This window comes from Echinococcus granulosus (assembly GCF_000524195.1).
Source record: "Echinococcus granulosus chromosome Unknown EG_S00090, whole genome shotgun sequence".
NCBI classification, from domain to species: Eukaryota; Metazoa; Platyhelminthes; class Cestoda; order Cyclophyllidea; family Taeniidae; genus Echinococcus; species Echinococcus granulosus.
Window position 1 is genome coordinate 26352 of NW_020170470.1, and position 15343 is coordinate 41694.

Here is a 15343-nt window from a genome sequence, read left to right on the forward strand (position 1 = left end):
GACTGGATCTTAAGACGTCGTTTTAGTGCAATTGAGTTCGCATTATTCTTTTACGCAAGCATCGCGCCTGATGTCATGGGGTTGTTGTGCTTGTAATTTGCACTGTTATGCTTACACATCATTGCCTCGTCCTCAACAGGCACTTGTCAATCCCCTAGATCTCAAACCTCTTACGTTAGGGAATAGGTGAGATAATTGTCTTAGTAGTATATCACTGTAATCTTTTTACTGCACAGTAGGAAATGTCCGAGGAGCTGAAATCTTTTCCGCACCACCGAAAGGTTGGACCCTGCACCAGTAGACCTCCTTATAGAGATAGTAAACGGAAGCGGGCTGTGAAGGTCTACTTTTTTATCCCCTAACGATCTATTCAGGTTTTCACAATTGCTGATGAATCTATGTATCTACTCATTTTCGGTGTGCCATCGATTGATTTGCTAAATCCTCTCAAAGAAAGAATTCAACAGATTGAATCGATGCACCAGTTTCATAAAGTCACTCATCCAGAATCCGAGGCGTTTACAGAAACGTATATTGCGAAATTTGGTTCTGTGAATTCAGCAAGGTAATTTTTCCTATTTTTGAGTACTACTGGGCATTACAAGTAATGTTTTTCCCAATCTGCTGTTTTATCAACTTTCGCTTTTAAAACTATATCAAGAAATGTTAAGAGGCGTCTTGATGATTCGCCATTCTACGGTGGATTTCTTCATATTGTGTATGCGCCCGAGTTTGAGTCCGTAGCAGAGTGCCGTGTCAAGATGCATTCCTATCGCAGGTTCAACGACACAGTGGCACGTAAAGCGAGTTAGTCTTTTGATAGCCTTTCTTTCCAACCTTATCGATTTTCGTAGTGTTTCCTGTAGTTGTTTTGCCTATTTGTGAAAGTGTATGCAGGTCACTGCTCGCATTTTGCTTTTGTGAACTGCACCATGTAATATGAACGCTGTCGCTGTTATGCAGTATGTACTTATTGTTGGTAGGTAGTGACGAGTTTTATAGTTCCTTTGCGTTTTTTTCTATTTCTTGTGTGCCTTTACAATTGAAGTCTAGTACTATTTTACCCTTCTACTCGGATATTAATACAGCTAGTTAAAACGCGATCCGACTCACCATGACCCTAGAAACCATTTTTAATAACAGTTATTTCCGTTATGTTCGCCTACTTTCTCTGTGCGGCTACTGATTCTGTAGTGGTTTATATTTTATCAAAAAATGTCAATTAACATATGGGATCGTCTTCATTTTTGAAAATCCTGTGATTTTGCTGTTCTTGTTCATCTACTTGCTATTTTTGTGAGCTCAATTTGTGTAAATGCATAAATAGATCATGGTATCACTTAGTTAAAATAAGTTATCTTACTCATATTTCAACTTCTCAACCTGTCACAAAGGTTAGATGCGAATTGGGCCCAATTTCCTAAAAATTTCTACTGTTATAAATTGGCGATTGCAGACATTTAGATGATTGACTCTACTTTTTTCGGACGTTGACCCAAACCACAGCTGTGACGTTCTTTAGTGATATTAGCTGTTTCATTCTAATGATTACTCCGTTTCTTCGCTTTTCCTTTGCCTAGCTGCAGCAAGGTCGCTGGAGATGAAAGAGTGTCAGCGAAGTTCATTAAATACTGAAAAAACCGAAGTGGGTCTCGAAGTGAACAATGAATTGCAAACATCCTCCTGCATCTCACTGCAAACGAAACAAGTTTCTGCTCCTCCATTGACAACCAGTTGGGGGGATCCGGTTTCATTTAGCAATCCCTACTCAAAGACTCTGCCTATGGTCTTGGCGTCACAAAATCAACAGCAAAGGGGTGACGCACTTGACGACGCACGTAATTACTGGGCCTCGAGAGGGTTCGATTTTCCAGATAGCTCTAAACATCATCCTATCCACTCTGCCCAACCAAAATCCATCCCATTCTCCACAAAACAGTAAGTTCATGTCAAAGTTGTGTTTCACTTTTTTTCGTACTTGGTATTATATTGTTAACCTTAATGACGAAGATCCACTATTCGGCTTCGATTTGTGGTGGCAGTTTTATGCCTATTCTTATGGCGACCATGCGCCTGCCGGATTCATGCATATAGTCCTTATGAGTTGCTTGCATGTTTTACAGGCTTTCTGTCTATTTCTGGTCATCGTGTCAGACCTTCTTGTTTATTTTTTATTTATATACCAAGATCGTGTTTATTAAGCCCCTGTTTCCCTTATTGCGTATTGAGTTCAAATAAGTTGGAGGATGCTCTTGTTTGTGCTCACCTTTGGTGGATCTTTTTGAGGATTGTTAAACCACTTGTATTCTGCCAATTCATTTGCCCTCTCGTATCAAATGAGTATCTTTAGTCTATTTGCTTCGCATTTTGCGGAACCGTCTGTCTTAGGTAAATTTAAATATCACTTATTTTTTCACTATATTTGAAGATTTTTTGGAAACTTGCTTGTGTGAATCTAGAAAAACGGCGATAACTAATCGTTGATGTTTAACCGTACTTAACTTCCTAGACAAGCACTGCATCTTGTTTGTGCTTTCCGAAGAATCTTAAAGTCCGAAATTCAGATTTCTTTCATAGGGTCCACCATTTAGGTTTTAAAATACCATTAGGCTATTGGTGGATTCATGAGTTGTTATCAAGGTATTTGGGTTCATGTTAAAGTCTCACACCCCTTTCTGGCTTGCTGGACAAACACAAAATATGGTTTCATGTTTTCCCCGTAACTGCTCAGAATTCCTACGGAAGAAATTGTTGCGTGTTCTGTATAATTACTTTTTTACCTTGTGTTAAATGAGGGTATATTGGTGACTCACTTTTTGTGATCTTTTCTGCTCCAGTTGCCTGAGTGAATGAAATCGAGATATTTTGCTGCTAAATTTTAAGAAACATCCTTGTTCCATCGTCGTTTGTTCCAGGATCAAGTAGTTTTAACCACTGTTTGGAGATACGGCGTTTTATTCGTGTTAGGCTGTCTTTATTGTGCTAAAATTATTTTTTGAGACTCAGATGTATGCATTACCATCTTCTTTCACTCATGTGTCACTGTATTTTGTCTGTTTCGCCGTACAGATACTTTCCTTCGCACGAACGTAGCTGAAAAAAAAGTTGGTTTTTGGCTGCCTTGAGTTAAGGAAATCCATAATTCCTGAATCCTTCTGCGAATTGGTGTACATTCTTCACAGTCACTCCTTGCTTAAGATCTGAAATATGCGCTATGCGCTGCATTGCCTTTGCTACCTACAGATCGCCTGCGAAGAAGCTGACCATTAATGGCTGCCATGACTCCCATCTTTGTGCTTGTGGAAAACATTTATCTACATCGCTGGGAGGCATAAGGGTTTGCGAGTGAGCTATCATTGAAAGTGAAAAATTCAGCCCATACGCTATGTGCCCCTTTTTACGATCCTACAATTTTGAACATTACTAGCATTACAATGATCAGTAATACGTAATTTATTGCTACTGCTTAATGTCCAGCATTTTTTTCGTGCTCCGGTGAGTTTTGGGGCGTGTTACCGTGGTAGTGGACGTTTACATTCCCCTTATTCGGTTTGTCCATATGTGGTCAAGGATTTTCAAACGAAACCGCCACCCACGCGACTTGGTCTTTGAGGTTACACAGCGAAAATATTGCGCTTTTATAATGTCTCCATTCTTCTTTCCCAAGTTCTACTTCAGTGGAGCGCTCCATCATCGCAGATTCAGCTTATTTGGTTTCCCTCAATGTTCGTTCCACGGTTGCCTCTCACGTGTTATTCTTGACATCAATTACTTTTGCATATAAATGCATATTTTACCCTCATATTGCAAACGAATTTATGTAGCTGGGATATTTAAAGTTAGTGCAGGTGACACCGCCTACCGATGGCCTCATACCGACAGTCCGGAAGCGAAAATCAAGTTTCCCTCCTATTTGAACGCTTTTTTAACTGACACGGTGTTATCACTCTATTATTCCAATTTGCCTTGTTCTCGTGATAAAAGTGTGCTGTGTGCCTGACCGCTTCAAATAGAGCACTTTTATTTTCCATTCATGAGTTATTTACCAAGTTATCAATATTAATTCTTGGGCTCAGTAATATTGAGTACCCAGTAGAAATAGTATAAATTAGTTGATTTGTTTTTTCACTTAATCTAGCCTCTGGAAAAGCGCTTCGCTTTCAAAGTGGCACACAATTGTTTTGGAACACACACTTGAATTTTCTATGGTAGAAAATAAAGTAATTCATGCAGGGTGTTTCCAGTCCGATAAATTTTGTTAGACATTTTAGCCTTTTTCAATATTTTACTCTGCTATCTTCCGCTCTCATCAAACAGTCGTGACTCCATCTTTAATTTGATGTCTGTGAAAAACCTTCAGCATATTCTTTGAACCCCTACACACCTATTTCGTACGATGCCAAGTGATGAGTGTTCTTGTCACTTAAATATCATTTTCTCATATTTGCTCCCAATCAGTAGTTATACCTTTTTACCACAGTCCTCGGTGTGTCTTGATTTTCAGACTGACGTAAAGTTACTCATGCTCCTAGTTTTAGTGTATGAAGTTTTGTTTAGCATCAGTTTGATCCGTCTTGGTAGTTGATGTAGATTTTTGAAATACGTGATTACCGACTAGCTCGGACATGACACCCATCTCATACTCATTTGGAAAAAGATGGATGTCATTTAAAACAATAATATACGCGTTGTGAACTAGTACCACCGTTAATAGATCTAATGCGTTATCGTTGCTGCTCCTGGTTTTCATCTGTACTTATAAATCGGTGTTGTGGTCGTGCTGAACGCTGCAAAAGGAATATACATACTTTTGATAAAATTTTATGGCCTCTTGGGGGTTAATCTGGATGAATTCAGCCTTCTGGGCCTTTGCACAGTTATTGAATGCTTAAATGGGTAACTAGAATTCTGCTTAGTTTTTTTATCGGGGTGAATGTTAATTAGTAGGCTTTATTTACTCCGAATCGGGAAAAAGATTTCATGAACTCTGATTTTTAGCAAACCTTCAATTTCATCTAATTTCCTTCTCTTTAGAAGCACTATGCTACCTTTTCGTAATATGTTTAGCTCCTGGCTTGAAATAAACAAGGAATCAAATTGTTTGGAACAAAATTATCAACTTAATTTCGGACATTGCCTTATGTAGAAGCATCCATCACTACGTCATAGCTCTTAATTGGTATTGTTTTTGTTTTTCGTGTTTTGATATATTCCTGAGCCCTCACATTTAAATGTATTTTCTTCAAGCACGTTTTTGCATGAAGAGTTCTTCTACATTTTCTTTTTAAACTCGTATTTTACTCCACAAGCCTATCTGACCATGTAGACTGAATAAATGAAATCGCCTCGGAAATGCCCGGTGATCCACCTGCAAATTTTCCTCGATCATTTATTTCAGTCTTCTCGTGTCTACCTATTCTTGGAAAGCCGCATCATCGTTAGGCTTCCTTTTGTATAATAATTACCTTTTCAAGGCTCCCCAGTGCCAAATCCTCTATTCTAAATACGACCGTCAGGTAACCCCATGCATTAAGCAGTTTGTGAATGTAGTTTGGACATTACTTGACTTTGAACTTGTCCATTCACTTACATAAAATCATCAGCTCATTTCTAACATAGTATCACTGTTTTTGCAATGCAGAATCATAATTTTTCATGAACTGTATTTGATTAAACATGTCGTCTTCCTTTGCGTTTTTGTACACGCTTTTTTCATGTACTTGGATGATCCCCATAGCCTTTGTTAGATAATTGAATCTGTCATATCATATCTTTGGAATAATTTGCATGGGTGATCTAAAACTCAGCTTTTCTGTGGGATTACGATAAAATATTGCATCGTAAGCTTTTAAAACTACCTAATATATTTTCATACCTCATGTAACTGTGAGGTTTTCAAATATCAAGTCACATATCCTCATTTTTGCGCTTTTCATGTACTTACCTGGGATTGTCTGTATCGGGACGCTGTTTTTTATTAAAATCAGTTTTCATTTCGCCTATTTGTTTACAGCTTCCACTCATTTTCCATGTAATCCCCTTTGTTGTAAACATTTACTTTGGAATTTCTTACAGCCGTGCGTTTTTGCGTGCTATAACCGTCAGAAGGAACCTCCTTTGGGTTTCGATAAATCCTGTTTTATTGGTAAATTAAATTAGTTGGGGTTTTTATCCTCCTGGTTCTTTCAATGTATTGTCATTAAACTGACTTCATCAATAACGGATAGTAGCCCTTTTTATTTGCTTTTTGATTTATAACCTCAAGTGACATTTCTTGGGTAGTTTTGTTGCAATTAAAGGCTTATAAACGCTGGAATCTTCTTAAGCAGGTTAAAACGCTGGGACCACGCACGCTAGGGAATCAGTGGTGTACTGACCCCTTTTAGAAACGCTGAAAGCACCTATTTGTCAAAATTACCTTTTTGAAACAGCCCATAACTCCTAACTGTGTCTACAAGCTCTACTTGCCTCCAAAATTGTTACTGATGCTAATCCAGTTAATCATGCTTAAAACTATGGCTCTACCAAATTTAAGCTTTTCTTTTTTATCCAAGAGCACGCTCTGCGCACCACGTGCTTTTTGATCATATACTCAGCTTGGGTCAATTGACTTATTAGGAAATTGCCCATAATCTACAAATGTGTATTTGCTGCTAATATACGATGCACGAAATACTTTACCATGGATTAGCTTTTGACTTTTTATGAGTGGGTAGTTCCAGCGTTTTGCATTTCATTTAAGACAATTATATTGATAAGCATACTGGTTCCTGTGTCCTTTAGATCTTAAAATTTGTTTTTATACGTGCAAAACACTGCACCTAAATCACTTTTTGCGTAATTATCTTCACACAGAACTCTGTTTTGCGAGGCATTGATTCAGCATGTCCATTTTATCACTTTTCGTCGATGACTCATCTTCTATCATATGCACCACTTTTCTGCCGTCGTTATCCCTCCGCAGAATTGTCCTCTAAGCAGTCTCGTGTTTATCGAGGTTCATTCACCGAAAACTACTCCTGCTACTCAAATGTGAGGTTGCAAACTTATTAAGTCTTTGTTTTTTGTTTATTAATGCAATAACGTCATCAACTTCTACCTAAATTCCATGCTTCTTAAACGACAAATAAATGAGTAAATCGATCTGTTTATCACCAAGCACATCCCGTTCATTATTTGTTTCTAATTTCCCGCTCTTTGTGCCATTAATTAAAAATTTTTTAACATTATTTCCTCACAGTATCCATTTGTTCCACTAGGCATTATTTCCTTTTGCACACTCTAATTCTGCTTATACTTCACACGGAAATGCATATCTCCATTGTCGTGACATTTACTGTGAGAATTTTTTTTACATAATAAGAAACGTTTTTAGGTGCACATCAATGTTCCACTCTCAAACGGACCGTGACTTTTACTCCCAAGTCTTACTGTTTTACTTTTAGACTGTCGTTTACCACACCATTGTTCCAATATTTGACGCGGTGCTCCCTAGGATTGCTTTAAATTTACCATAATTATCTTGTTCCCTTTTTTACCCCTTTCTTCGATTCGTAAGTCTACTGGAGGTCAATGCCGTAGTAGGCTTGCAGACACACCATTGGGGTTTGTCGATGTACCTGGAACGAAGTGTCACTTTTCCAGATGCTACGTGATTGGCTTATTAGCACAATAATTGCATTTTAAATTAATCGCATTCTTCATACCAATTACATTACTCACTTCAAAATTTTTTATGAAATTTTTATTCTAAATTATTTTCAGTCCATAAATGCAGACCATTTTGCAATAGTCTTTTACAGCCACTCCTATGCAGATGTGGTCTAACGTATTTCCGATTAGTCTTTTTCCAATAATCCTGACTTCATGTAATCATTTGTCTTTCTTTGTGGCTCACATTACACAATTAAATGACGTTTTTTAAGCTTCCTTAGTATATAGACCCAACTGTTACACATAAACGCCGAATCCCGGATTTTAGCAGCTTCGCAAAATGCGGAATGCCCTTGTCACGCACAATTTCTTCAAATCGGTATATCTAGGGGAAACACCCACTTTTAGAATTTTACTATTGATTTCAAAGAATATGAGGCATGTTTATTCCCTTGTTCTCTTACCTCTGCAAAGAATGGGGTAGACTATCATGTCAGTAGTCTCCGTCTCCCCCCCTCTCCTTTCTATTATGTATCGACCCAACTTAACAATAATCTGTGGCTCTTGAAATATGATATTTCAACTTCATCTCAGTCGGTTTTCGTCCAATACATTGTTAAACTATTTCAACGGAAAAATCCGATAACAGCGGTATACTTTGAAGCAAACATGATTGGTACCTCTGTGCTCCACTAATCAGTTGCTTTTACATTCAATCTTGCAAGCAGTTTTTGCATACACAAAGCGGTTAGCGTGGTTAGCTTGTTCATGTTATCAAGGGTGGTGACGCGCATATCCTGAGTTTTGACAACCACGTACTTTTTTAAACTGAAACCCATTGCGTTTCGGACTGTTGTCGCAATCGTGCCTATCTATTGGTTGGTTTTCCGCTACTGACGTGAGGGTGTCCCCCCCCCATGTGTTACGAAAATTGTTTGAATTAATTTAGCACGCTGTGGTCTAGTAGTCAGCGTTCACATTTTCTTTCATCCGGGAGTATCTACATTTGGGTGGTAAATAGTTAAACAACCGATGGCCGATTTATCTGTCTTCCATGACAATTTTACAACGCGTTTTTATCGTATCCTCATTCGCTGATCTTATCTAGCACTATATAGCGCAGATTTTGTACTGAATAACCAGTTCATGTTGTACATTCCTATTCTGAGATTACACATCGAGATTCAGGACTGAGCGGTCGAAAACTTCGTTTTCATAATGACAAGAACAGCCTTTAGTGGCAACCTTGTAATTCATTATCCTATACAGGAATACAGTAAGAGTTAAATTTATTATGTACATATATTTTAATATATCTTTCGGCTTACAAATTTCAGGCAACTTCTAGTTCTTGGTGTCCGTCACTTAGTTTGATTCGCTTATATGCAGCTGGAAATGAAATCGTCACCTGTCTCAAATACTGCCTCTTTCCTCCGTTAGGATGGGCAATATTTGGCTTCTCATTAAATTTCCCCAAAACTGACCAGATGCTCTTATCTCTATGGTGTCAAGCAAGTGGGGTATTATCCTCAAATTTTCAGGACACTCATTTTAATTGGCATATATATGAAAATCCCCTTTCAAGCACTTTTCACCAACCATATTCTTTTCGTTGTACTCTTTATTCTTTGATTTAATAAAATTGCTACCAATGCATTATTGGATGCTTTGACCTCACCAAACTGCTTCGTCTTTTGTGAGATTCTAGGGATGTATCGGTTTCGTGGACACTACTTCGAGTATTTTTTTACTTAAAACGAGGAGATTATATAACAAAATCTTTCACGAAATCGTGTATCTGCTACTTCCATAGATCGGCAAATCGACTAGTTGGAATTCCGTTAACCACCCAACAGACGTCTCTTCGTCAACCCATATCAGTATTTGAACCTCAGGGACACTCTGCCTTAAAGTGCTCTTACCTACCACCATCGGAACCTTCAACCACCGTACCAGTGTCCAGGGCTTTGACCAAATTCATTCCTCGTTCCGTAATTCAAGCCAGTCGATCACCCCTTAGTATTCGTCCACCTCTGAAAAGGAGGAAGTAGTATTTATGCATTTCTGCAATTTTGTATTTCGATTCCCACTTGTGTACGAAGCATAATAAATGATACCTATTTTATAAATTATTGCTTCGAATATGGAGCACTTCATCTGTAAATAGCACTCATGTGAAATCCACGTCTTCGACACTAGCCTTGATAATGAGCCGTGCGAAATATATCAGCCGTTGTTTATTAACAAATTTCGCGTATACGCTTCACCTATCCCTGGAATTGGCGTTACCTCTGATGCTCATTTTAATTGTTTTTTTATGGCGACGTCTTACCAAATAACGTGCTTGAAGGGAAGAGTTATTAAGTCCAAAGTGGGATTGGAAAAGTCTCGTGAAGGTAGGCTCTGCATCGGGTACGTGTGGCGTGCGCCTATGGGCATTCGGTTGTCACCTGCACCGCACTCGCGCACATACTCCGCCACAACTTTCCAATTGTCATCGAATTCTCGCATTGCCTGTGCACATTTGGTAGGAACACTTTTTCATTTTATACATTGGCCGGCCATAGCCTTTAACATTTACATGGAATATCTCCTCTCACAATCAGCCGCAGGAACCGTCGCAACTTTTCTTGGTAATTTGGAGTGCTAATTGTACCGCGGTGATGGGTGTGTATTACAGTGTTAGTATCGCAGCAAGTTGGGTCTGCACCCCGCCTTACTTTCCGTCAAGTCATTCCTATAAAGGCGAGACGATGGGTACTGTGATCCTCTGCGCTCTTTGTTTATTGATTGATAACAGTAATCATGCAAATCTCAAAAACGTTAACCCAAACCTCGGCTTTTTTACTAGGTGGCCCTACTTCAAAAGCTTTTGATTTGCCAATTATTCATAAACCTATTTGGAAATATTTCAAGAATTGGATCGAGAAAGCGCCCCCTCTTTTCGACGGACTGCCAAAATTGTTAATTAGGTTGTTCTTCGTCGTTGCTATGTTTATTGGTTAAATGGCTTAGACGCATTAGGTCTTGATTCGATTTTGAAATTTATGTTTTCGGGTCTCCACCTTTACTATTGAATACTGAAAATATCCACCCTACAATGTCAGAGAAAACGGGCCTTGAAAACTTTAAGAGTGGGCCACGCACAATGACGTTACTGTGTTTCTTTGATTTTGATCTCATTGTATAAACTTTTTTATAATAATTTTACTCGCAATTATTCTAGAACCCATTTGCTGTATCGCTTTTGTGTGTCAACAATTATTTCACCTTGTTTAGCAAATCAGACGATACTGCCTCTGACCCTACTTCTTGTTCCAGTAATGCTACATTGTAATCTTTAACTACGTTAAATTCTCTTAAAACCAAAATCTCTTCCTTCCTCATCAAGATACATCTTCTAAGGCGTTCAGTTAATTATAGCAGTCACAGATGTGCCTTGGTCTGAACTTCTCGATAATGATAACGGCAACCAAAGGTAAACATGCCAAGACGTAAATATAATGCGGTTAACCGACTAAATACCCTTTAAATCTAAGCTGGTTCGCATAATTTTAACGTAATCAACTTTGTGCCATGGAAAAATCAGGGGCCATGCCCTCTTGGAATATTAGTTGCACAGCTCTCCTGACGTCAGACCTTTTGTGCGTGTCTTTGCCACTTCATCGTAGTGAGTTATCTAAAACTGGAAACGTACAATTGCCTGCAGGTGTGATCGCTCTTCGTCGATCATCATACCATTACGTATTTACGGTTCACAAAGGGTAAGCAAGATTTTCATTAGTTTTATCCATTTCATCTATCAACTGCCATTTTCTGCCTTGCATATCTTGAAATTTACACATAGAAAACTCTTGCAGCCTCAAGTGTATCTCGTAAAATACCTTAGCAAATCAGAGTGTTTTTACAATATTCTCGGGGGCTTTACTTTTTAGTGTGTGCTAAATAGGCCAAATCAATGTATAATTTTACCATTTCTATCATAATTTGCCTTAAAATTTGATGTATTTTAGCACAAAGTAATCTAAATAAGTTTATTAACTTCCTGAGGTATCGACACCAAGACATGAAGCGCTTAAAGCATTGGGAAATTGACTGCATCCCCAAGTCATATTTGTCTGTTTGTATGATCTGCTTGGTACAGCATTTGATATTTCTCAAGATTATAGGAGCTAAAAAGACTACTTACTTAATCAGTCCCCCGTGAATCAACCGTGGGGTCATGGACGCTATTGATGGGCTACGTTCCAAATTCCTTTTTGTTGCAAAATTAACGTATATTGTGTGACAAATGAAACTTTAATCTCAACAACACCATACCGACCTGCAATTTGCAAGCACTCCGGCAAAAGTGCAAGGAACACCGCAAAAAGGGGCATTCCCCTCTTGGTGTGTTTCGATGCAATTTATGAAAGCTACTTACACAAGTCCAGTAAAATCCTTTTCCAAGTTGGGGTCTGTTTCCCCGAGCAGGAACTTTCTCAGGCGGGGCGAGACGTTGTGTTGGTATATTGAAGATGAAAAAGTTGGCACGACAGTTGTTTGCAGTGCTTATTTGAATTTATTGCCAAATCGCGTGTAAGGCACAGCAGAATTTGATTTGGTGTTGTCTGACGTTATTTTCGATGTAAAATACGAATTTGAGGGCATTAAAATGACATCAAAAACAACGTGGTTTGCTGTATTTCATCTGTACATATATCTGGCTGTTAGTTCTACGTGAAGGAGAAGATCAAGACCCACCTCCTCAACAATCAGAGCTGGACGCAGTAAATCTCCTCAGTAAGTGCTCTCTGCTCGGTGAAGCACTTTTGTGCATTAATTGGTTATAAAATGAAAACTTTTCTTCCTAGAAGGCGTATAGATTTCCATCAATGTTCTGGCACACGCCATGCCAATTAACAAATTCGTGTGTTAATTTGTACAAATGAAATATTAGACACATCCTCCAGACCAATGGAGCTATGCGATTATGTGTTTGGTCGGATTAGGTATGAAATGATTTTCCAAATTTTCAGGTTTCTATAAAGTAATCACATAAAGTGGTATTTTGTCTGCATCTTAATCACAAATAACTTTTTGAGTGCCCCCACTGAAAACGCACGCCTAAAGGCGAACGTGGAGGTAACACGAGAAAACCCCTAGATTTTTCTCGACCTTGGCACACTGACGCCAGGTCATGCGTAGATGGCAGGGAAAAGTCTCGACTAGTCTCCTTTAATCCCTTGTCTTACCCTCTCGGGTGCAAGTCTGAGGGCATTTGCGTCGTGTGTTTCCTTTCGTTTTAAGAAACGGTGCACTGAACTGACTAAACAGATAATCATCCGAAATACTCTTTAATTCTTTGCGATCAGAAAAACGTATTTTTGTGGGAAATTGAGAATCGGATCACCCAAGATTAATAAAACGTAATTATATTTTAGTAAAAGAGGTAAACTGATGCTTTCATGGTGCAGCGGAATTTACGGATAAAGGGTATGATCAACTTGAACATTGCATTTCACAATCTATAGTACTTTTGTTTGAAGATTTGATGTTTTTTCGTTGTTATTTGACATTAAGATAGTTGCAAGGAAAGCTTTTACAGCTCCTAATACGGCCACGCGTTTTTATTAAATCGAGGTGCTTTAAAATGTCCTGGTCTCAAATTTCAACTCTAGATGAATGCAATTGCACTGAAATCCAATTAAGTAATTTTGACACCGATTTTTTATTTTCTCACTCCTGAAATGTTTGTGAACTTAAATAATCACGACGCACCGATATGTATGAATACGACTCTTATGCTATTTTAGCATGTCTAAGAAGATCAATCCTCTTGATTGTTTGTCCACTGTATCCTCGTCACATGCTTCGCTAAATGAATTTCACAAACACTAGAACACAATTTTTGCTGTCTTATTTGTCGACAAACAATTCCCTTTTTACAGGCCAAAGGTGTAATTTTGGATGGATATTGAGGTGATGAATGGTGTACGACCGTGAAGATAGCCAGTGCACAACAATTGAATGCACAGGGCCATAGGAGAGAAGGAATTAGTTGATGTTCTTACACCTAAGTAGCTATGACAACGAAGAAGGTCAGGCCTTAGTGTTATAGACCCATTGTACTTCGCATCAAATTTTTTAGATCCTAACCACTACGCACCAGCCCCCATTTGTAGGCCCCACTTGATGAAAAAACCACTGCTTGTCTTGCACACATAAGACACGAAATGCTGCTTTACTTCTAATCTTAATTTAATGATTAACCTTTGTGGAAACTTCAGAAACTTAATAAGCACACGTTTCTTAGAATGGTAAGTGATTATCCGCTTCTCTAAATATAACTTATCTGCTGCGATTTCCTGGTTTCATATTAATATTCGAAACCGTACACAACCTAGTGGAACATTCATTTTTCCGAAAAAGGCTGGTATCCACAAGGGAAAACTTTCACAATGATGTATCTTTTCTGTTTATTCAGGAACACACAAACACCTACGCAATCACACAGGCATCTGAACGTGTGTGCCACAGGGTAACCCTTACCTTCCTGTTTCACTCGCTGTACTAGTGACATTTTCTCCTACAGTAGGAGACCGTATTTACAGAAGTAAGTTTATGATGCTGCCTCAGAAATTAGTGAACGTTTACTAACAGGAAGTGGGAGGCCGCTACCATCATCATAATTACTTGTTAATGACTGCCTTGCACTTTGATTAAGCAAGTGCCAAATACAGGATTCGTCGAATAAATTCTCTTCTAAACACAGATAGGAAGTGGTGCTTGTTTGAGTCTTCTCTTATAATCGGAGCTTTAGTGCGTTAAGACGGACTATTTTAAAGGAGGTATAAGTATATTTGCTCTCTCTGCTAACAGCTTAAATGCGATACTTGATTATCATGAAGAAAGTCAGGTGTTTCTTTCGTTTGTATGGTCTAAAGTACGTTTTTCATAGCCTAAACTCCAGGAATCAAGGCAAACTTCAGATTTTGGAGTGATGATACAGGCAATCCGCTTACCTTCGCCTAAATATATCAGTAATTTTATTTTCTTTTGAGTTTGTAAAAGTCCAACTTTATAAATGAAGCATTGTACTTCTAGGAGGATTGAGTACTTTAATTTTGCATCTGCATCTTGAAGTCTACATCTACTAATTATGCAAGCTAATGAGGACATTTTCTGTGAACTAAACCGATGCACTTGAAAATGATGCGTCACAAAATGTTTGGAATCGATTCGCATTCCCTTTCACAAGTATGTATTTGAAGGATTCTATGGGGTTTGTTTACTACTCGTAAATTTCCTCTTGCGAGTTAGCGGGTTGGCAGTTCTTGCGTAACGTGTTGTTGATCAGTGAAAATGACCACAGTATTCTTGACCATCCACTTCAGAATGGCTTAATTTCAACCCCGAATTGATTCAGCTTAACATCTATGCCCACAATTCATGTGTCTCTACCTTATAGGCCAGTCATATTCCCCGTTGTGTTCTAGCCAATGGCAGATGCGCATGGATCGACAAATGGGAGTGGAGGTACACGCGCACACAGGCACATGGCAGAACGCGTACAGCTCCGCGCTTTATAGAAAGCGCCCAAATAAGCTCCCAGGACATTCGTACAGCGTATTTACTCCTCTTCGTACGCACATACGCATGCACTAACAGCTCCAATGTATCACCATGTTCTCTTGATCTACAATAAAAA

At 38.6% G+C, this 15343-nt stretch overlaps 1 protein-coding gene across 1 annotated transcript; it reads left to right on the top strand. All coding sequences in view use genetic code 11, as the record gives it.

Moving 5' to 3' along the window:
- Positions 1-242: 242 nt before the first annotated feature.
- EGR_07896 (hypothetical protein) lies at positions 243-15340 on the top strand (the record flags this gene model as incomplete). Its single annotated transcript, XM_024497145.1, is given in 9 exon segments — positions 243-341; positions 375-565; positions 662-807; positions 1581-1938; positions 9467-9644; positions 12367-12422; positions 14120-14159; positions 14173-14248; positions 15132-15340. The coding sequence occupies 9 exon segments, from the start codon at positions 243-245 to the stop codon at positions 15338-15340; spliced, it is 1353 nt and encodes a 450-aa protein (XP_024348415.1).
- Positions 15341-15343: the final 3 nt, after the last annotated feature.